Source organism: Polyodon spathula, chromosome 16, assembly GCF_017654505.1.
Source record: "Polyodon spathula isolate WHYD16114869_AA chromosome 16, ASM1765450v1, whole genome shotgun sequence".
Classification (NCBI taxonomy): domain Eukaryota; kingdom Metazoa; phylum Chordata; class Actinopteri; order Acipenseriformes; family Polyodontidae; genus Polyodon; species Polyodon spathula.
Window position 1 is genome coordinate 14,780,803 of NC_054549.1, and position 23,869 is coordinate 14,804,671.

General features: G+C 40.0%; 1 protein-coding gene across 2 annotated transcripts in view; it reads right to left on the reverse strand.

Annotated features, from left to right (window-relative positions):
* Nucleotides 1-23,869, reverse strand: part of LOC121328693 (msx2-interacting protein-like) — a 37,193-nt gene that overhangs the window by 12,915 nt on the left and 409 nt on the right. Inside the window, exons 2-6 of one of the 2 annotated variants that reach the window (XM_041273654.1) lie at nucleotides 11,951-12,271; nucleotides 7,665-8,222; nucleotides 691-848; nucleotides 363-563; nucleotides 21-172 (exon numbers count right to left, since the gene is read on the reverse strand). In XM_041273654.1, coding sequence (XP_041129588.1) covers nucleotides 21-172; nucleotides 363-563; nucleotides 691-848; nucleotides 7,665-8,222; nucleotides 11,951-12,271 — 1,390 coding nt within the window. Of the gene's footprint in view, nucleotides 1-20; nucleotides 173-362; nucleotides 564-690; nucleotides 852-7,664; nucleotides 8,223-11,950; nucleotides 12,272-23,869 lie in introns of both variants that reach the window. The other variant, XM_041273653.1, reaches the window with a different exon arrangement.

A 23,869-nucleotide genomic window follows, 5' to 3' on the forward strand; every position in this document is an offset into this window, starting at 1 on the left:
GTTGTAGAGACTGTACCTACCACAATCTCTCCAAATCGCTGAAAGATGTTCAGCAGGTCATGGTAGCTGGTGGTTTTCTCCAAATTTCCAATGAAGAGCGTTCGGGTAGCTTTCGGGTGAAACTCATCTATCCTCTCGTCCAGTGGTCGAAATTCATTCTCGCTTTCCGTCTCTGAAATAAAATCAGGTGACATGTGTTGAAAATTGCAACCACCCATTCTCATTCATTGCTGCTGTTGGTGGCATGTTTTTTCCAGGGATGTCCATATAATGTAGGACTCCTTATCCCACACCCAACTTAATTCCTACCAATATATTTCCTTAAACCTATTCAAGTCAGTTTGTGCTGGGGAGTCACTTACCAGGCCCAGTCCAGGCAGTCACTTCTATCTGCATGCCAAAGAAGAGCTTGCCCTTGGAGGCGTTGAGTGCCTTTTCTTGGTCCTCCTCCTGTCGAAAGAAGACCAGGCCGTACCTCTCCTCCAAGGCACCATGGATCTGCACGGACGTCACCTTCCCATACTTCTTAAATTCATGGAAAAGCCCATCCTTCAAGCTAGTGTCTAAAAAGCGTGTAAACAAAATAATTGAAACCATCAATACTGTGGAAAACCACCAAATATGCAAGTTAAATAAAGCTGCGCTATTCTGCAGTGGCTGGCTGGCTGGCACATCTGTCCAGAGACTCACCTGTTGATCTGACGGGCAGGTTTTGCACCTTGATGCCAAAGCTCTTGCGCGGTTCATCCTTGTCTAGTGCTGGGGGGGGTTGTGTGGGGGGTGCAGGGACTGCTGCAGACAGGACTGACCGCGCCGGGGACTCATCGCTTGAACTGCTACTGGAATCGCTGCTGCACAAACACAAGAGATACCCAGAATTCAAAACACACTTTCTCAAAGTCTGCACGCTCTTATGATCTTTTCCAAGCAGGGCAACAAGCTCCTAAACACCATGTAACTTAACATGTATAGTTGACCTTGGTTTTGGCAATGCAACCGAGTGTAAGGGGTCTTCTAGTGCAAGGAAAAGACTTGGATAAAAACAAAGTGCATTTTGTATTCTTTCTCTGTGTAGTTAACTAAGCTGAATGAGAAAAGCTTTGACAGTTAGATGAGAACTGCACTGCTGGCTTTCTGTCTTAGAAAACAAGCTTAAGAAACAAATAGCTGCCAGTTCCATTCTCATTAGCAACTACCTTCTACAGTATTGGGGAAACTGTACGCAACATAGCAGAGATTATAAAAAACTTGACATTTTATCATTACAGTTTAATCCAGTCTTAGAAATGTATAAATAATTATCTGCATTATATCTCTTCACTAATAGCACAGTTGTTTTAATATGCAACAATCTCCCTCTGTTGGAATGGCTTACCGTTTCTCCCCTGGGCTGCAGTGATAGAGACACAAAGTGAAACTGTATATCTGCACAAGGCAGCGCTATGTGCCTTGCATAACAATCCGCGAGGAACCGGCTGTGCTGCGTGAGAACCAGAGCCCAGCACTGAGCCCGGTGCACAAAGCCACAGCATGTGGGATCAAATTTCAGATCAGGAATAATCAAAACGCAGAACGCTGCAGATTATGCAGATGTACTTGATTATACATTTTTACACACAGTTCCCTGTCCACTTTTCTAGTCGTGGTCTAATATACAGTAATTGAAAAAGCTAAACAAGTGCTTCTCTCTTTCTGCAACTAGGGATGGGAACTTCAGAGTAATTTCACACTACTATATGAGGCAGAAGCGAGGAGTGACTGACACCCACTCCTTAAATGTTTCCTGGTTGTAGCCAGTGCATTGTGTCAACAGTTGCTGTATTGAAGATCTTTTTCAAGCAACAAATACTTCTCAAACTACTCAAAGAATCATTTTATTTACTCGAGTATTTAAGTACTACAAGACTTCGAGCTTTTTAAATGTTACTATTTCATCAGACTCAGAAAAGAATACCTATTTACAAAAATACATCAGCAACTACTGTTTAAAAAATTGGTCTTGGCGAATTGGCGAACCACTGTAGCAAACTAATCTGGTTAATAAGGGGCTTCTGGACAGACCAGTTCAAATATTTAACTCGGCAGCACTGAATCATCAAATTTACACAATTCAGAAAATACAAAAACTCAGAGCTGGGGTCAAGTCCATTTTTTCAATTCCATTTCCCTTTTACACAATTGCAATTCCTATTCCTTTTTACACCACAGTCTTTACTGAGGTTTATGCCATAGGCTTTATCAGGTTACCTGACAAGTTCATCAAGTTGTATACAGTATTTGTTTGCTCAATAAAACCTTTGTTATAAAATGCTTTGAAAAGGAATTCAATTGATAAAAAGGGAATTGGGATTAGAAATGGAATTGACCACAACTCTGAAACAAAGCATTAAAAAAAAGCAGGAGTCTATGAAATTAGAAAAAGCTATAAACCAAAAAGTTTGTATGCCACACGAAACAAAAAAAACATCCAGACCTAACTGAAGGGTACAGCAGGAAATCTCCAAGTACTAAACATCATTCCAAAAAAGCCTGTTTGTGTGAATTAAATAGAAAGGCACAAATAGACTTAGCGGGACAGGGGCATCAGGAAAATAAATACCTTATCACAAAACAAAACAATTTGCAATCTAGAACTCCTGCCTCACACATGTTTTCATTACAGCAAATTGAAAAGATCTAGCTATGGGAGTTAATTGAAATTGTTGAATAATTAATGGAGGTGGCAACATAAGCTGAACACCAGAATGATGCAACAATTTCCAGTATTTATCTATCAGAAGCAGATGAAATTGCAAGGCAGCCCCTAGACGTGAGCGAGTCCCGCGAGTGCCCCTCCCTGCGAGAGCCCCACTACGCAATGCTTTAACCTCCTTAGCTTCACTCTTGTAATGCACAAAATCCTCCTCTTCACACGCAGATACCCAAGTTAAAACACCCCCCACCGCCCCCGCCCCTGATACTCTGACACCTGCTTGCAGGCACGACAGATTATAGCCCAGTAAACAAAATAAGGTCTGTAACAGCCCCCCTCCCCCATGTTCCCTACATTGGGATTTAACTATTGACAACACCTCAGCCTTCTGCCAAAACACCCTTGACCCATAGGGCAGGGATGATTCTTGAGTCACGACACCCTGGGGTTTGAGAAGCCTGGAAATGCATACAGATTAACTACCAAGTGTGAATGGTGTCAGCTGTCTTGCCCTTCCATTGAGAACATCCAAGGGCAAATCCATCTCACTAAACTGTCGGAGTTATACAGGGTAGAACTGAACTTGCAATTGCAACTACTACAGCTATGGCCAAAGGTTTTGCATCACCCTATAAAATTAACACATTTTGCTTCATAAAGTCGAATGCAACCTGCTGAAGAATGTTACGTTAACATATTAACTACTACCACTTTGTAGTTTTCCCATATACTTAAATATGATGAAACCTAACATGAAATACTGTACTACTATTATGGTTTCTGGCAGACACTTGCAATATTTTATAGTTTCATTCATTACATAATGTTAAATAAAAGATCTAAATTATGTTCCTATATATTTTTTTTTTTTTTTTTATTGTCTCAATCCTAAAATTCTAGGTGATGTATAATTTTTGGTCATAACTGTACACCACCACTTGCACTGCACTGACTGGAACCATAGCAAAGTAGTCTTAATAGTCTGAAAACCTTAACAGAAATCAGGGACGAATACGGATTTACACTAAACAAAATGACAAATGAAGAAAAAAAACTGGTGTGGATTTGAGAGTCACTACAGGCTCTCCTCATATATCTGCTGATAGATCAGAGTGTACTGTAGATTTCAGGTGCTGCAGCACCAAGGTGAATGAAAAACTACTGAAAACTCAGAATCCAAAAAATATTTTGTTCCTATGTAACGCACTGCCTACGCCCCTTTCCTGAAAGACAGAAGGAACTCTCGTATCTAACGCCGATTTCCTTTTCCTTTCTCTCTGCTCTCTCCAGGAAGCTCAGACTGCCTGTGACAGAGAAAGCTGTCAAAGATTCATTTTCTCTGCCTTCTCCAGCATTCATTGTAGGGTCCTGCCAAACACATCCGGGTTAATTACAAGACACTTCACGGCTGGCGGGCCCAAGCTCCCCCCGCCGCAATCGACTGATTAAACTCAGACTCCTGCTCAGTCATATGACACGCTCTCTTCCCCCACCCCCCACAAACAGGAAGTGGTGCTGATCAGACCAGCCCCTGGGAGCTGGAAGCCAGCCAGTCAACTCCATCCAGAAAATTCCTGTTCAGACCAGTTCACAGCAGAGACAAACAAGCAGCAGTACAGGCAACAGCCAGCTTTCCTTCCCTGCAACTTCTTTCAAACACACACAGAGCTTGGCTTAGCTTGTTTTTTCAAAAACTGACACAGCAGATAATTCAAACTAATCTCATCCTTTAATACTAATCTGAATTCTTTCTAAAAAATAAAGCAACCACTCTCCAAAACTGCAAGCTGCACAATGTTTCACAATATGGGGATGCAACGCATCTGTAAGACACGTAAGTATTTGGGACGGGAGACGGCAAGACAACAACTGTGGATATAAAGAGGACCCTGGATGCAGATTCTAATAGAAATAACTTAAAACAGGCCAGCACTAACAAGGAATGTTTCTCTAAAGGTCATAGTGAATGGATTATTTTTCTACGTAGAAACCGATAAGCATATTAAACTAGTAGAGTATAAAAATAACAAATTACCACTATATATTTGAATGATTAAAAAAAGAGTCGTTGAGCCCAGTGCAACATTTTCTCGGGACTTTTTGCAAGACGGATGCCCACACAGCCACATGAAGGGAATTTCAACATCACACAAACAACAGTATTTGTGATTGGGTAACTACAAGCAAAGGTCATATCCCGGTATACAAAACACCCCAGAACCACCTTCACCCTCCTTGGATTCCTTGGGGGTTGGGGGATGGTGCAAGCTTGAATTACAATGTTTACTGCAACTGAGATGTGATGAGACTGCAGTTCCAGAAGGGTCTCACATAAACTCTGTTTTCACAAGGTTGGACCATAGAGAATGAGGAAGGAAGGAAGAAAGAAAGAGAGCAATTGATTGAGGGAGTGAGTGAGTGGGTGAGAGAGAAAGAAAGAAGCCAGTGCTGCACTATAAAATCAATAGCAAGAGGACAAACTACACGCTCCACAGCCTCAAGGACACACTAAAATTGCATTGCTATGAGACAACCTCATTACCAAACTATTCCTACATTAAAAAATTCATGTATGTTATTACAAAACAAAACACAGAAACATTTCAGGATATGACCTTCCTACGTAACATATGCAAGACAGGGCGTGATCTCTGCATGCAATATGCTAATTTTAACCCAGGCTATAAATACCCACACATAAATAAACTGCATTGCTGTCGTGTTTGCTGGGGCATGTTCCTTATTAGCACAGCTAGACACAGCTGAACCCCTTTCACAAAAAACAGCCCCCATCCCACCCTCCAAAAACATACGCAAATTCAACCTGTGTGGAAACCTCAATCTCTTTGTAAAAGCGAACAGTCTTGTACTGTGTTTTCTTTTTTTTGTTTGTTTGTTTCTTTCCCCACAGCTGTAAAAAAAAAAAAAAAAATCTCAATTAAAAATGCCAGCTGGAGTCCTATGATGTAATGTACTACAAACAAAGCCCAGCTGATCTGCTAAAGTTTTCCATCACATAGCTACAGATATGAGAACTATTGGCTATTGCTTCTATCCTTATTGATTGCATAATGCTGTCTGTGTCTAAATGGACACCATTTCAGATGAAGGGAACAGAAATCGGCTAAAAATATTATTTAAGTGTGCACCCCACTCATCCAGGCATTGCCCTGCAGTGATCCCAATGCCCAGAGGCACGTGCATTTGAGCTCCTTGTACTGTTCCTTGCTCAGAGCCAATTACGGCTTGAATATCCTTGACCTTTTCAGATTCACATTCTTGGAATGCCCTTGCTTTCCAAATCAAGAAACAATTGTTTTTCTTTAGTTCTGAAACAGACGGGAGGCACAGAGAGAGATAGAAAAAGAAAGAAAGAAAGCTGCTTCAACTACATTGCCCTTTATATTATTTATTGTAATGTGCAACGTTTTTTTGTTTGTTTTTTTATTTTTTACAGTGCATACAAAGTCCTTCTGCTCCTCCACGACTTGTATATTAAATCAGTTTATGTCCGTATGTAATATTGCTTCGGTTACTCAAACTCTCAGGCAAGTCCTTGCTGTGATGGAAATTAAAGTGTTAAAGCTTGATTCCCCATTTTCTGTTTCGTTCAAAAGGAATACAGCGTGTAGTATTACCCAATACAAAGCAGATGACCGTGAGAGGCCCAAGTTAGGCAAATACAGTTGATTCTGTTTGGCTCAAACTCTGCTTGAACTTCTCACCCTACCCCCTCTTCACTCAGTCCCACATCCTACTCACTGATTCAGAGAATGAAAGCAGTAGTTAACCCCGCCTGGCTTTCCCAGACTCCTGAAAGAGAGGCCCTTTTTCACTTTCTTCTCTCTCTCAGACACTTCACAAGCTGCAGATGCAAGATCCATACAAGCTTAACTGGCTCAGTTCCTTCAAGCACAATACCTCCAAAAATAGAAACATTTTAAAAGGTCTACTGGTAGCAGCCCTTTTAAAAACCAAATCCCACTTCTGAACATGCACAGGCACGATAACATTTAAAATGAATACCGGATTCCCTTCGACTTTGAAGCAGGAGGGACAGTATTCATATTTTAAGTTCTAGTAAATGCACTAGGATTTTTGCATACTAATACTTTCTGAAAATGGTTGCGTAATCCAAGAACAGTTGGATTTTTAGCATACTTAGAGGACTCTGCTGCCAGCTAGAGTGGATTAACACTGTATTGAGGCTGATGGTGTGAAAAGATTTATCCAGTGTAAGCACTATTTAAATTTTTTAAAGATCTTACTATGTAGAGTCAAAGTAGACCATGCGTTCCAGTTCAAGCACACAGACTTGCTTAGCTTTTATTTTAGGAAAAATGAAAATCTGTATAGTGTTTTGTCAAACCTTTTTTGGTAAAGACAGCAGTGTTTTAAAACCGTGGAATCCACTCTTAGCTAAGGAGATAATATGCCTTTCGTTTATTTCTATCATATCCAATTTGTCCAGATGGAGTATCCACAAGAAGGTTGGAGTACTTGAAGTACTTCAACCATATCATAGAGACGCAGCCAAAAGCTTTGCATCACCTAGAATTTTAGGACAAGACATAAAAAAAAAAAAAAAAAAAAAAATTTAACTATATTAACATAATTTAGTTATTTTACTTAATTTAAATCAAAGAAACTGCAAAATGATATCACAAAACTACCAGAAGCCATAATAGTAACACAGCATTTCATGTTACATTTCGAAACGTCACATTTTTCAGTTGGTCAGTTTTTTGTAAAGTATAGAGAAAACTACAAAAAGGTATGTAATTCAATATATCAACGTAACATTATTCAGCAAGTTTCATTCGACTTTGTGAAGCAAATAATTCTATAGGGCGATGCAAAACTTTGGGCCAGGGCTGTATGTACAAAAGCATCAATAAATAATAAAACAGGAAGAGAAAACAGATCCTCCTAACCCACAGTGCATTACACTGCCCACACTGCGGTGGCATACCTGTCACTGCTGGTGCTGCTGCTGCTGCTGACCGAGTCAGAGCTGGAAGATCGGCTGCGGGAGCCGCTGCCGCTGGGGGAGCGTGTGGGGCGTGCAGGCTGGCTGGTCAGGCGCTGTGGGGAGGGGTTTCGGGACTGGGAGGAATGCGGGGACCGGCTGCGGCTGTGCTGGTAGCCCCGCTCTGTCCTGCGGCCGCGCACATCGCGGCTCAGCTCGTCGCGATACAGGTCCCTGTGCACCACGCTGGCGAGTGTGAAGGGCGGCTCTCTGGGGCGTGGTTCATACCGGGGCTCCGGCGTCTCGAAGCGGCTGGGGCTGCGACTGCGGGAGCCGTAATACACCCCGCTAGTAGAGCTGCTGCTGCCGGCGCCGCCACCGCCACCTGAACCAGAGCCGCCACTGCCGCCCCCTCCAGCGCCACGGAGCGGCAGAGTCCGGTCTTGATCCGGACGGTAGTAATCCGGATCGTAATGTCGTGTACGTTCAAATCCCGCAGCCCCTCTCTCATGGTGTCCATAGGCACTATGTTCATAAGTACGCTCCCTCGTTTCGGACGTCCTGCCGGTGCAGAAAGGAAATAGAGAGAAAGAGAAAAAAACAATTAAAAGACAAATCTACTAAAACACAATCATACTGTATTGAATTGGACAGAAGAGACTCCTGTTGCACGGCAGATGCATGGAGGTATAGGTCTCATAGTAAAACCTGGAATCGCTCTCCAAACCAAATCTCTGTAATTCATCCTAAATTTAACCACATGAACTACAGCTCAAATAAAGTGTGGCTTTGTGACTTCTATTTTATATAGAACATGCACACAGACACACAATTGTGCCTGGATTGCTAATTCTTTCTCTTCATCACAACACAGCACCCCCCACAGTGCCTGCTTTTCTGGCCTGTGAGGCTCTCAGGAGACATAAAACACGCTTTCATTTATGTGCGGGGAGCTATAAAGATTGGAGGGAAAGGGCCACACCTTTACTATTGTGGGTTCATACAGTATAGTTAGCTATATTTTGTTGACCATGCTTACCACCAAGTGAGAGGTGTTCCAGTCAGGCACTGAGAAAAGAGAGAAGCTGTGGGACAAATTTCCTTTCCACATGAAGTAATGAAGAGCAACTTGCAGTCCGTGAATATTTGTAATATAAAATTATAATAGTATCAGCGTGTAAAGATAAGGATTATCCTTTAAGCTTGACCGTCCTTTTGAAATCGAGCAAATGCAGAGTTTTAAAAATCAGGGCAGTTCAAGGAGAAGCAGGCACTGAGGAGGGGCACTCTCTTGCAAAAATAAAAAAAAGAAATCTCAGCACCTGCTAGTTATGAATAGTGGGAGTGCATTTTAGGATGAGTTCAGTAGTTTGCTACGATATAACCTCTTGAGATCCTGATTTAGAGCTCCACTGTTCAGCTGGCTTAAGCTGCAACCAGGATTGATAATGTTAAAGTGGTGTGCTACTGCCCTTTTATATCTCTCTGCTGAGGGATTCGCTGGATACAGTAATTAAGCCAGTTAAGGTTTCCCTAGTGCTTTTCCATTAACAGATCTTGGACAATAAGGGCTACATGCTTGTACTGAAAAACACACAGGTATGGCTTTCTGGGTGATCATTCCCAGGACGTTCTTGTAAACGAGACAATATCTCTCACTGGAAGGACACAGTTTTGTGTCTATCCTCAAGAACCAATTTCAATCCAACATCATCCAGAAATTACAGTAGTAGAAAAACCTTCTGAAGAGCAACAATCTACCTGAAGCTGCCTTGATTAACAACTAAAACGCACACTTAACCCTGGTTCAAGGATCGTCATCTTTGTTGGCACCAGGAGACATTAAAAGTTACCAACAAGGAAGGAGGAAATTGATTTAGCATCAACAAGATTAAAACATTTTCTAATTTTTTTTTTTTTTTTTTGGGGGGGGGGGGGGGGTGGTTGTTCACAAGTAAAACAAGGAAAAACAAACTGATGAAAGATAATTTATGACGATACTTAGTTGGTTCAAAAGGTATTGGACAGCCACCGAGGTATTAGTGTTAAATTTAGAAATAAGTTTTAGACTGATTAAAAATCAATTATTCTGAATTACAATAGACTCATCTTCAAGATCCTCTGCTTTCATTCCTTTGTTGCTCTCGCTAACCTGAAGCCCAATATTGCCTTAAAAAATAAAATATCCCTAATTGCTACACTGTCTCCATCAATTTGTGTATCTCTGTGACTTTAGGATCTCCCCAGCTTAGTCTTCAGCAGCCTTCCAAGACTGAACTTTAATAAAAACAGGTAGCCAGTGACCCTTTAAAATGCCAAAGCCCACACCAAGCCAGAGAAACAGCTAACCCACCACGCCCCCAATCCAACACCTCCCAGTCTTTCTACTGCATTTCAGCACTTCAGGGAGAAAGGAGGCCATCAGCCAGCAGCTAGCAGCTAGCAATAGGAGACACAGAACACACTTAACAAAAGCTTCCTGGGATCTGATCATGGCACTTATTTGGTGCACTGGACTGATCATATGCAGCTGATGGTGCCAGAAGGCCGCTAGTGGTTTTACTATATTAATATTACCCAGCTAATGGCTGCAAACCGACAACTGACCTAAACAGCTGGAAAAAGCTAGCTGTCTCTTAGGCATTACTGTTATCAGCTGAGACAACACAAATTAGAGTCCAGATCGATAAAAGGGTGAAGAGGAGGAGGCAGGTAACAGGAGGCAGAAGCAATACGACTGTTATAGACTACAGGCTACAGTGCTGCTCTTCTGTATTCTACTAATGCTGGATACTACAGGTTAGTGTAAAGAGAACGATAGATAGAAAGGAGGGTTTGACTTGGGTAAGGAGAAGAGGGGCTAAAATACACAGGGCAGGGCATACCAACCTTTTCAGAGTGTGGGAACACGACCCAATTAAATCTAGGGAGACAGAATTGTGTGAACCAAAAAAAAAATAAAAAATCCCCCCGATTTGGGCCTCTGTGATAAAGGGGAAGAGGATTAAATCCAACTCCACACTGGGCCATGGTCACAGGATTTACTTAGCTGATGATGGACCAAGAAGAAGACAAAAAATAATAATTCTGGAAGAAAAACAAATATAAAAAAAAAAAATAAAAAAAAAAAATAGATCCGCAAGAGGGTCAGTGACGAGTTTCCAGTCCAGTAGCCTTCCTCGGTTTTTCCCCTCAATCGAGTGCAATACAATCCAGATCTGGGGGTCTCTCTCAATCCATACAGTAAATCTTCCCCAAAACAATCTTCCAGCCATCTGCAAGTCCTCCCAGTTTTTTTTTTTTTTAATACATTTTTGCAGCCCTGTCATCTTACCATTACCAGTGCATAAAAAAAAAACCTGCCATGTCTTTTTGTTCAATAAGAATTATTTCTTGTTTTTCTATTATTGTACAATGTTCTAAGCAAGCCTTCCCCTTAACCTTAACTCCAGTCTGCTTCACGTGGACTTCAGATACAAGTACAATCCCAGGGGATCAATCCACTTTATTCCAAGGTTTCAAGGCAAATTAATACTATATATAGAGATCCAGCATGAGTAATCCAAACTGGGAAGCCAAGTACATCCAATAGGGAGCAACGTTGGACTGGTGGTCTTCTTCGCTCTTCTGTACACTGCACACATATTCCATGGTTTGGTTATATGATCCACACTGCTGAAGCTGGTTATTGAATTATGCCCTTGTCATTTGTGAAAAGACTGCCATGATTCCAGTAGCAACATGGTCTCTCTCTTTGGAAGTGTGCTGAATTCTCCAAGGCCAGGAAGCTCCCAAGAATTAGCGGGAGAGCAAACCGGAGCCCAGTAATCCCACATGCCAACTTCTACCCGCTGCGCCACACCCATACTCCACCTGCTCACGGACCACCATACATCCAAGGAGATCCAAGGATATCCAGAAAAAACATGAAAGCTCAGGTGCAGCAACAATACAAAATAATAATAATAATAACAACAATTCCAAAAGTCAATGTGTGCAGCAGTGTACTTCCAATCTCCAGACTGTTATTCATCCAAATCATCTCCGCCATATATCCAAGACTTGGCCCATACCGGTTTTCTGAATCCCTCATTTTTCATTCGACCCACAGAAGGAAAACCACAGAATTCCCAATATATAAATATATGTATTTATTATTACTTAATTATTTTTTTTTATTTCAATTTTTTATATCCATCTGGGGGCCCTACAATTGAGTTTTCTGTTTTTTTGTTTTTTTCACCACACCAAAAACCAAACACCCTGCCTAGAAAAATCTTGGCACTTACCCATCGAGTCTTCGCTCATAGCGTCCTTCCCGGCCATGGAGTGATGCTGGGGGCCCATAGGCAGCTCCCCCACCACCACCTCTGAACCCAGAAACCTCTCTAGTACGAGATCCTATGGAAACTGTATCATCCAAGCCTCGCGCTGCACTCGGAATGGTGCCTGGCTCATTGTAATCCGTCCGCAGGTCTCTGTCTCCCATTTTGTTGACTGAATTGTGCGCCTTCTGGGCGCTTTTGATGTCCACAAAATCCACAAACGCCGCCACTCCTCCCTCAGAGCCCCTCTTGGGCAGGATTTTGACACTTTCAACACGTCCATATCTGCCAGAAGAAGAAAAAAAAAAAAAAACAGAAGCCACAGGGAGAAATTGATCAATACAAGAGTTGCACACAGACCAGTTGTTTTTTCTTTTTTCTCTCCCTCCCGCTAAAGCCCACAAACCAGCAGTTCTTAGGATATTATTTCCCTGTACAATCAGTGCCAGAACCCATGCAAGAGACGGATACATGTTTAACTTGGGCAGCTCCTTATACAAGGCTTTAGAACAAAGCAGAGTCCATACAAACATCCACTCCAAGACAGCTTGTTAACTAAACTGACTCATCTCTCTGGCTCCCACACTTCACTCTGATCCGTGTTTCCGCAATTCTAAAATAATTCAGTCTGTCCAATTACAGGCAGACACCTAAATTTAACTGCATGTCAATAAAGAGATGGAGAATCCTGCATGGTAAGCAAAGGAGGAAAACCTTTCAGAGATTCTGAATGCTCTTAAAAGAAACATGTCAGTAGTTGGTCTGTTATTCTTGGAAATATTAAACCATTTTCCAGATATTCAAATCCCTTGCAGCAATGAATCAACTGCATCCACAACTCCTATACAGTAGCTGTTACTGTGACTTCTTGCAGACATATACTGTATTTTAGTCTGTGTAAATAATTCCCACATATGTTTCCATGGCTCGCAACAGCGTTTTTCCTGGGTGTCACTCACTGGTATGTTCTTAAATGGCACAGGTAAATCGTTCCTACTGATGAAGGCAATGTTATTACTGCATACCAATGCAAGAACAAGTATCCACTGGCATTCCACCATGAACAATCTGTGCTGCTTTAGTCTCCCAGATCGTGGTTTGTAATCCCAGACAGCATTTCCTGTAAAACACTGGGGTAGGTTACAAAAACCTGGCAGGGATCATTTGGAACATTTTTAAACTGCAATATAATAACAGAGATGTGTATGCAAAAGGACACACAATTGCATCCACTGTAAGCACTAACCAGAAGAGGGCTCTCAAATAACATAAAACATTACTCTACACAGCAGCTTTAAAATGTGTGCAAAATGTAAGCCTGTACCTAAATGCAATCCAGGCTGTAGGCATATTTAGGAGGCTAGGAGTGTACAATGAAACTTTGACCAATGACCCTAAAGACTTTTTTGTTCCTAAGCAAATTGTTTCAATAAAATCGATCCCCAGTAACACAAAGCTATTACTACTATTTACGGGGGGGGGGGCTAAAAAATTTAGACGTTCCCTTTCCCCCTCCATTGTTTTCACTGGGTTACATAAATCAATTACTTTGATCCTCTGGCGGCCTCCTGGTGGTTACCTCCAGGATTAAGAACTTTTCAGTACACCAAAACAATTGCTATGTCAGCTCCACAACCTTGACCAGGAGCTGCTCTGTCTAAATATGCCCTCTACAGTTAAATAAAAAAAATCCAGTGAACTTTGCTCCACAGAGATGAAGAGGAGCCTGGTTAATAAAAGGCACACAGATTACTTTAATCTCAAACACACCCTTTACCCCAAAGACACTTCAGCTCAGTCAAACAAGTTTCTTCAGGATCCTCAACACCAAGTTAAATCATCTGCAGTCGGGTTTTCCCAGGACGCGGTGGGGTTAGTTTTTGGGTGTACAGTTATAATATCATAAATCCATAGTTATATATAAATATTATATATATATATATATATATATATATATATATATATATATATATATATATATATATATATATATATATATATAGCATAATAATATATACATATATATATATATATATATATTATATATATATATATATATATATATATATATATATATATTATATATATATATATTATATCTATCTATATATATATATTATATATATATATATATATAGACACACACACACACACACACACCTTTAATGTTTCATGGTGCCACTGGAGGTTCCAGGGTTCTGATGAGTTGTCTTGTTTTAAACTTGTTCAGAACATCACGCCAGCAGGCAGCTATTTCAATTCACTAAAAAAACACTACTTGGTAATGCAATAAATATGGAAATGCTATAGTTAACAAAACTGCTGCTGAAGTAAACCAAATCAGCATTCACTAATTGTATCCTAGAAGGGATTTTAACTGAGGGAGCTGCTCAAACAGGCATGCATCATCACAGAATCGTTTTAACAATCCATTACTTATGCAAACATAAGTAATGCTGCTCATGAACTTTGCATGGTTAGACATGTACAGCTGTTCATTGCACAAGTGCACGTCAACAGCTTCTGTACAATGGAACGCTACTGCGCTATGGGACACCACAAGATACTTGCAAAACAGCGTCGGTCCAGTTCTAAAAGGGATTTCAAATTATCCTCCCAGCTCGTGCAGCCAACGGAAACACGCCAGCCCTCAGGCATATTAAACCTAGCTGTTTGTCATCATGGTGTTTCTGCTGATAAGTCATTTTACACCAGCAGTAACATTCCCTAGGACTTGTCTTTATCTATAGGGCCTTTGAGGATTTCTCTCAATTGAAACACAATCCAATATACAGCTGTGGCCAAAAGATTAGCATGACCTAGAATTTTAAACTACATGAACATAACTTAGATATTTTATTTATCATGTAAATCAAAGAAACTACAAAGTGACATTGCAAAAGTCCACTGGAAAGTCATAACAGTAGCACGGCATTTAATGTTAGATTTCGAATTGCCAAATTTTTCAATTGGTCAGTTTTTCGTTAAGTATATGGAAAACTACAAAAGCAGTATGTAATCCAATATGCTAACGTAACATTCTTCAGCAGGTTTCACTCGACTTTATGAAGCAAAATGTGTTAATTCTATAGGGTGATGCAAAACTTTTGGTCAGATAGCTGTAGAATATACTGTGAATGCAAAAAACGGGATTTACAGTAGCAATACGTAAATAACCTATACTGCATTGCGCTGAAGTATTTAAAAATGTAAATGTAATTCAAGCATTCAAAATTCTAAAAGGTATTGACAGTGTCGTCCCAAGGGACTTTTTCAGCCTGAAAAAAGAAACAAGGACCAGGGGTCACAAATGGAGATTAGACAAAGGGGCATTCAGAACAGAAAATAGGAGGCACTTTTTTACACAGAGAATTGTGAGGGTCTGAAATCAACTCCCCAGTAATGCTGTTGAAGCTGACACCCTGGGGTCCTTCAAGAAGTTGCTTGATGAGATTCTGGGATCAATAAGCTACTAACAACCAAATGAGCAAGATGGGCCGAATGGCCTCCTCTCGTTTGTAAACTTTCTTATGTTCTTATGTAAATGCCAGTTAGGAAGCAAATACTTCAAATGGAGACCACTAAATGTATGCAGATGCAAGCCCCCTGGCTTTTGCAATACAGTGCTTGCTCAGTGTCTGAGTGAGAGCCCCACCCCTTGGCACCTCTCCAAGCCTCTTCCCCTCCGACACTGCAGTGCTGCTCCTGCTCTCTAACTCACACTGGCCTCCGCAGTGGACAGACAGCTCAGGTAACTCCCTGCTAGTCCTCTGCAACAGAGAAAACTACAAGACGTCCCACAATTCATTGTCCCACGTGGATGAATCGATGCAAGGTACACACACAGATAGTTTTAAAAGAGCTTTAGGGCTCTGGGAATAAGGAGGGTGGCGCTCTTGCATTGCTTTAAGAAACATGCACCCAGTACAGTCAGAGACCATTAAAAAGTGATGTGAAAATCCTGAGCCCCGTTCCTTAAGGAGTGTATTTGGTGAAGAGCAGCTAGCAGCCAGCATCCCACAATAGTGGGCTCCTCAACTAAATCTGGAGGGTTATGTTTTACCCACTCGGGTAGAGGAAAATGTCAAAACTAAAATACAAAACATAGAAACACAATAAAAAATAACTAATTTGCTTCAAATCATCCATTGGAGTCTAGGACCAGAAAATCCTCCCGTGGCCACACAACTACCTAACAATGCCAAAGAAATCTGCTGCATTATAAAAGCTTTAATGCTGTAAAACAGCAATACAAATGGCAACACCTCAAGCACCTTTATAATGAAGTTAGGTTAACCCAATACAAACTAAAGAGTCGATGAGATCTGTGCTGCTGTACAAGAGTTCATACAGCAATGCCAGATTTAAACCAGCCTTCCTGGAATAGCTTTGTCTTGTCCATTTCACTTGAGGAGATTGATATTCTGCACCACACGCCATCGCCCGCACAGAAACACACACAAACTAGCTCTTAAGGTCTTACAGCCACTTTATCCACAGAATTACTTCCCTGGCTGTACAAGGATGTGAGGAAGGGATTCAAGTCTAATGTGCAGGTTAATCAGTTCACGCAGTAGTGGTGTGCAATTACATGCAATTAATTACCATTAGCTAAAACCAACACATGACCTCAGTATTCACCCACAGACATCAGTTTCCGCCTCAGTGGCATGGTCTACAACCAAGAGGCACAAGAATAAGCAGCTGCATGGGTAGGTAGCACTATTAAAGCATAAATAATAAAAATGCAGCAGTATAACAATGTACCTTTATTTGCATATAGATGGCAACAATGTTTGCAGTCTGTAGGCTTTTCATTTGATAGCCTTCTTTTGCTACAAAGTTCAAATACCATCAGCTGCAGTAAAAGTATCATGAGGGGGCTCAAATCCATCCCAAGTCTTCCACACTGCAGCCAATCCTTTCTAATCAATTTTGGAGGTGACTGTGTCTCCAGTGGAGTTTACAGTAACCTGCAAGGACTCTGTTAGACTACAACAGCAGAACGAGAGGGTGTCAGCCCCTCAGTTTCAGGCACTAGTTTTTAGGTAGTGTCTGCTTGCCAACCAGAAAGAACTTTGATTCATTCAACATACTGTGTTGGGAGACTTCATTTTTCCTTTCACAGCTATGCAGAACCCAATTTTTTTTTTTTTTTTTTTTTTTTTTTTTTACTTGTTACATTTAGAAAAGTTAGGACAGACACACCATGAAGAAAGTGCTACTCCTTTATACTACTCGTGCAACTACCATTAGAATCACTGACCTCTTTGGAAACTATGTGCAGTTCCACTGTTGTCAAATCATATCGCAGCCCACATAGGTTTAAAGGCAAATGTCATTCAAGAATAACATCCATGGTACGAGGGGTTCAGTCTTGAATCCAAACTCTCCATCCTTACACACTTCCCTACGTCATCGAAGGCCATCAACTTGAAATAGATTTGCTATTAAAACCAACCAATAAAGCTCTAGCGTACCATTTAACTCTCAGGGAATCCAAACTCCCATTTTATGAATATTCACTACAACCGCCCTCACCTGCTTTGGCCTTCTCTATGATATCTTGACACTCTGCATTTTCATCTCTCAAGCAACATTCACAGGAAACAGTGACAGGACACAGGAAGCCAAGTGTGTCAGGTCATGTGAGTTTAAAAACGAGAAACTTTACAGAACATTTGTATGAGAAGATACATAGGGAGAAAGCCATTGTCAATTATAAATATACAATACACTGAATTATTACAGTAAACTGACCAAAACAGGTCCCCTTTACGTCAAGTAGGCTACTTCTGAGAAAGATACCTGCATAGTCAAACAACTGTTTTTTGGAAAACACATGCTGTGTTTAATTCAACCTTCAGGCCTAGTGCTTCTACTGTAGTTTCATTCCATTAATGTTTTACAAAAAAGACAAAAACAGAGTCACAGATATTATCCTCCTTGGTCGACTCATTCACAAATGCTCTTCCATATTTATAGCCTGACTGAACGCTCCATTTAATGATGCACAGTCCAAACCTTCACAGAGAAACAAAAGAATACAATTAAATAAGATACATCAAAAGCTAAAAATCTATCAAACAAGAGGAAATCATTTCAACACACTATGCTGTTAAATGCCATTCCACAAACATAACACCAGTGTTGCAGAAACAACGTAACACGGAAGACCCCAGAACCTAAACCCATTCCCTACAAAGATTGTTTTACTTTTCTGAATATTTTCCGACATTTGCACACTAAATAATTGCCTATCGTCAAAAAATCTGTAATTTAAGAATTTTTCTAAACCCGTGTAATGCTTAAACTAAACCAGACCACCTCCATTAATCTAGGCAGCCTCAGAACAGCTAATGCTGCACTTCAAATAGCTTTTTTATTAAAAGCATTAAACATCCTTTTACACAAAACAGCAACCACCCCCAGTAGCAGACACACCTATTACAGATGTTCACACAGTTTAGCTGAAATACTATTTTATTCAATGCAAATCTGGCTTATTTTAACCCACAATTAAAAAAAAAAGTGAATTACTCAACACAAAATGTAAATGAGTGTAAAATTGTTAGCCGGCAAGATCCTGTGAAACTACTAAACAATCTGCTAATATATACATAAAAAACTAAAATGAATAAATAAATTGCAGGTGAAAGGTTTCACTGCAGCAGAGTAATAAAGCTGTGCCTGTGTGCTAACACTACCCAGGGCTTGTTTATTACACAAAGTACATAAGAGAATACTGGGATCAATGTCCAGTAACAGTGAAGGTGGACTGATCCTTGACGTAACGTTCACCTGCAAATTAACAGCCTGCTCTCGACTTGGTACAGACAGCTTCATCTGGAAAGCAAGTCTCTGAATCAGTGATTCAATTAGTGTCGTAATTAGGCTTGACCATGTGATATTTGCATAGGGGACTAAACGTCATTTGAAAAAAAATAACTCAGACCTAAAGGCGTATTTTCTGCTTTAACACATCTACCTATTTATGCATCTTACAATTCCCCTTTCTTTCATAAAAAGCACCCTTTCCTATTCAGACCATGCAGCACAACAAAACAGGGAAAACTCCATTACTGCTGTGTTGGATACCACCATTAAGATCCATGGATACCAACACACGTGGAAATCAATTAATAAATGCATGCATTCATTAATGCATCCACAGACAAACACAGAGCACATAAATCTTAAAGATAATCAGTGGAATCTTTTCACAGCTGTACAAAACAGTCAGTACCATAAAACAGACCACAATCACTGCATGCAACATACTGGCAGTCAGAAGTCTGTGGATTCAATGAACTGCATAATAATTTGTCTTAAAAGTTATGAGTTAAAAAAACAAGTAGCCTACACATTCTCTGGAATGCATGTTTAAATACTAAATGCTAATGTCCCTGTTACAGAATCACTTTGGAGATCCATATCTTGTTAAAAATGTATGGTGTATTTTCAGTACTTTTCATTAATGAGCAATTTCTCAGTCAAAATTAACCAATACTATAGCTGTACTTTGGCTTGACAAATTACATGCAAACACAGCCGACAGCGACATGGGATAAACCTACTCACTGAATAGAAATTGCATAAATAGACACTCAGAATATAGCACCAAGTCTCACACTTGCAGTATACTACCACTAGCACATAAAATGCCAAATTCTCCCGCCCCCACCCCTTCTATTAGCAAAGAAAGTCAAGACAGGGAGTGGGTTGACGGGTTAATTCATCTCTCGAAGCGATTACGAACAGCCTCAAAAACAACCTTCATTTTTCAAAAGTCAATCTGACTCCCAGGCACTGTGCCCTAAAGAGAACCCATATAAAAACACACACAATACCCCTTTGTGGAACGCTGACTGCCCAACTGAGTGGGACATGCAGAATAGATTAGTTTAAAGCACAAGACCAATTACATGCACTGTGCTTGCTGCAGACATGGGCCCAGCTGCTTGCACTGAATACACAAACAATCATGAACCAACAGACTTGTTAAAGGACAAAAATACAAGATCTTGCATTTCTGGCAATGGTCATGTCATCATAAAGTTTGCATCTAAAACTGTTATATGAGCTACACTGTGCAAGCTATTGAAACAGCAGCAGCTGATTTACAAAGACATGTAGCCTGTCCTTATGGGAATGTGAGGTTTTATGGCAGACTTTAATGCAGTCGCTTACACTGTTCTGGGGAGGTGATGATATGAGATATATATTATATGTATATGTGTGTTTATATGTGTGTATATATATATATATATATATATATATATATATATATATATATATATATATATATATATATATATATATATATATATATACACACACACACACACGTTACATGTGCAATAAATTAGTCATTTGCTGTAATAAATAAATAAAAATAAGATTTATTAGCTCCTCTACTTGAAAAAAGCACCGGGAAGCTGTTAAACGTGTACTACAAGCATACCAGTTTTTTTTTTTTTTTTTTTTCTGGGTGTTCCCTTTCTAGCAAACCCACCTAGCTTCTTTCACAAACAAGAATTACTGTGTAGGTTACAGAAAACCACACAAGAATGCAAAACGACTCTTTCACAGCAGCCAACAGACACTGATACACGGCAAGTTCTCCTGTGTACCAGCTTTCTACAGCATGCCAGGATGAAAGAGAAACCAAGTGACTGCTCACAAGACCTGCAAAGCTCACAACAGGTTAGGTTTCAAGTCTCCAAAAGGTCAGATTCAAAGTAAACAAATAAGACAATACAGCAGAGAGTCTAGAACTACTGTAGTGATGATCTCATGTGTGCATGACTGGAAAACACCCAATTAAATGGGGATTTAAAAATGCCAGTTCATTCTTTGGTGTGATGACAAGTTCATTACTTGTTTAAAGACATTCAAATAATGTAGAATGTACATAACAGGAGCTTCCAAATAAACAGGTTTTCTTTTCCTGTACACAATAAAACGCAAGAGTATAAAAGCTTGAAGAAATAGGCAAGGCTTTAAGTATCAGCTTTAACTAGTAGACAGGCAGCTTGTTCTGTGTGAAAGCCTGCCCTGCTGGCTGGGATGGTACTGCCTACTCCAGTTGCCAGTCACTTTGCATATCTGAAAAAACTGATATGGGGGGGATGGGTGGGAAACGGCTTATTTACATCTGAAACCAGTGAAACACTACAAACTAGTTTCTCAGAAAGAAACTCATAACACACACTTTCTCACTGCTAAAAAAAAACACACACACTTAAATTAACCATTTACACTATGTAGTTTCTGTAACCCACTATTATACATATAGTCTACGGTGTTTAAGCTATTTTTCTGAACAGTAAATGCCTTCCCATGTTAAGAGGTCATTGTGATTTGTATCACCAAAAAAGAAAAAAAAAAAAAACTACTAAATATTTGTAATAAAACAGTATGCAATAAAATGTAACACTGCGCCAACACAGCTATGTAATATCAAGCTAAAATGCTATACATACAGATTGTAAATAAGAAAAAGGTTACTAAACAAAGATGGTAGTAGTCTAGTGGTTCACGTTACAAAAACAGAGCAATTTCTTTGACCCAACCGGGCCACTTCACCAAGCAACAGTAACCAAGCTACTCGGTCTGCAACATTATACAAGAACACTGTTTTGCAAAAAAAGGAGACAGAACGCTACATAAAACCAGCAGCTAAAAATAAGTCTGCTTTCCACCAGCAAACATTTATAAAATTGACTACTGCTGCCGTCCTCATTCTAGGCAGGATACATTTATTTGTCCCTTTGAATACAAACTGGACACATTAAAATGTTTTTTTTTCATTTTTTTTTTTTTTTTAAACAAACTATATAAGGTCTTAAGTCGTTTTAAAATTGCCGACTACATTTGCCAACAAAATGCATTTTTCTCTCTCTATTGCGTTACATAAATACCACCCAACCTTACATGGTTGCCTAGACAACAAACCCTAGATTTTAATAAAAGGCAGCCAATTCGTTGGTTGCTCGGCATTTCTGCATGGCTGCCCACTATGAGCGGTAGTTTTCTTCAAATCTAGAGTGATTGTCACCATTTCCTATGGGGTTTCCTCTTTGTCGACCTCGTACCTAATCTACATTTATTTATGCTTTAAAAGCATGTATAGTCAACTACATACAGATCAAGAAGCATAAACAGCAGGGGTCACCACACACCAGTGCCACTTTCGGCGCTTTCTGTTTTGAGCTGCCGAGCAGCGAGAGATCGGTATGATGTGGAGATAGAGAGAGACAATTCCCACACTGTCGAGTCTCCCAGCCGCCATTTTACAAACCCATTCACACATGCTTACTCACGGACTGCACCATCCCCCCACTTCGCTTCACCCCGCATTCTGCTGACACTCTCTGGCGCTTTAACCACCACCATGTTTTGGGAATAAACACCATCGGCTATGCTTCCTGCAACAGCCACGCAGCTTTGAAAATCAAACATTAAACCATGCACCTAACCACAGAAACAATAAAGATCACCCGACCACATGTGCAGTATCCTGCATTTGAATACCTAGTGATAGCCAAACGATCCCTCCTTGTATCAAGTGACATAACAGTCCCTAAAGAAGCAGAGCAACGTCTTCCCCGTCCAAACAAATATTGAGCACAATCCCCCTAACCCCATAAAGATACTAAATGCGAGAAGAGGGCTTACACCTTGCAATACATTAATAATTACTGCGCAGTCTCGACCTAGTCTTAAGTACACGTTTTAATTAATATTCACATTGATCGATGATCAGAGTTAGGGAGGGAATCTATATTTAATCTCCTTAAGATCATCAAAAAGCATACTGCCACACACACACATCGCCCAGTGTGTGGATCATCGCGAATCCCTTAATATGCAAGGCATCGCTTCTTTAAATCAGAATTTATATTACAATCGCCACAAAATGTACAGACAACCATGTGATCCTGTACATCGGCACCGCGCAAATAAGCTTTCCTCTTTTTACAATCTGCACTTTTTCTCCATGCTGTATCAAACTGAAACGGGTTCACATAAATAAATATTGACATAACCGTTTTGTTTCGCATTACACATACTGGCTTTTCACTGTTAATCCTATCTTAATGATGGTCTACCACATTAAAAAAAACACACACACACGTCACATTAGCTCGCTATATTTACGGCAACATCGTTTCTCCACAGATTCTTCAAGATACAAATTAAAATGCCAGATCGTCACACTCAAACTTTTTTTTTTTTGCATATTCAGAAGCAGTGAAAAAATCTGAACCCTTTAAAATGGCAAAACAAGCAGTTAGCAGTCAGGACAGCACTAGCACACCTAGAAAGCAGTAAACACGTATGTTCACGTTGATACAACAGTATAATAATTATATGAATTACAAGGCTGCGGTAAAAACTAACATCTCAAACTGTTTTTAAAATAGTCTTAAACTTAACTTAATCGTTTCTTAAGAAGAAATTGGAAGTCAATAAATAAAACAGCCGTTCTAAATGTTCCCCGATTCAAATTAGTACCCAATCTCTCGCTTTTCAAACCCAGGATAGTTTCCAGCAATGTTATGTTTCTGAACCACTCAACAAAACTCTCACAGCACATCTGGTAGCAACAGCAAATCAAATGCATTTTCTTCCACCAAAGCACAACAGAAAAAGGTTGAAATACATTATATAGCAACGTTACCACGAAATAGTTACCTCTATTCAGAATCTTCAATGTTAATATATTTGAGTCTTTACACGCTTCTCTATGTTTATTTGAAAACGACTTCAAATCCCCACGTGAACATCCCATATATATATATATATATATATATATATATATATATATATATATATATATATATATATATATATATATATATTCATCGTAACAATATT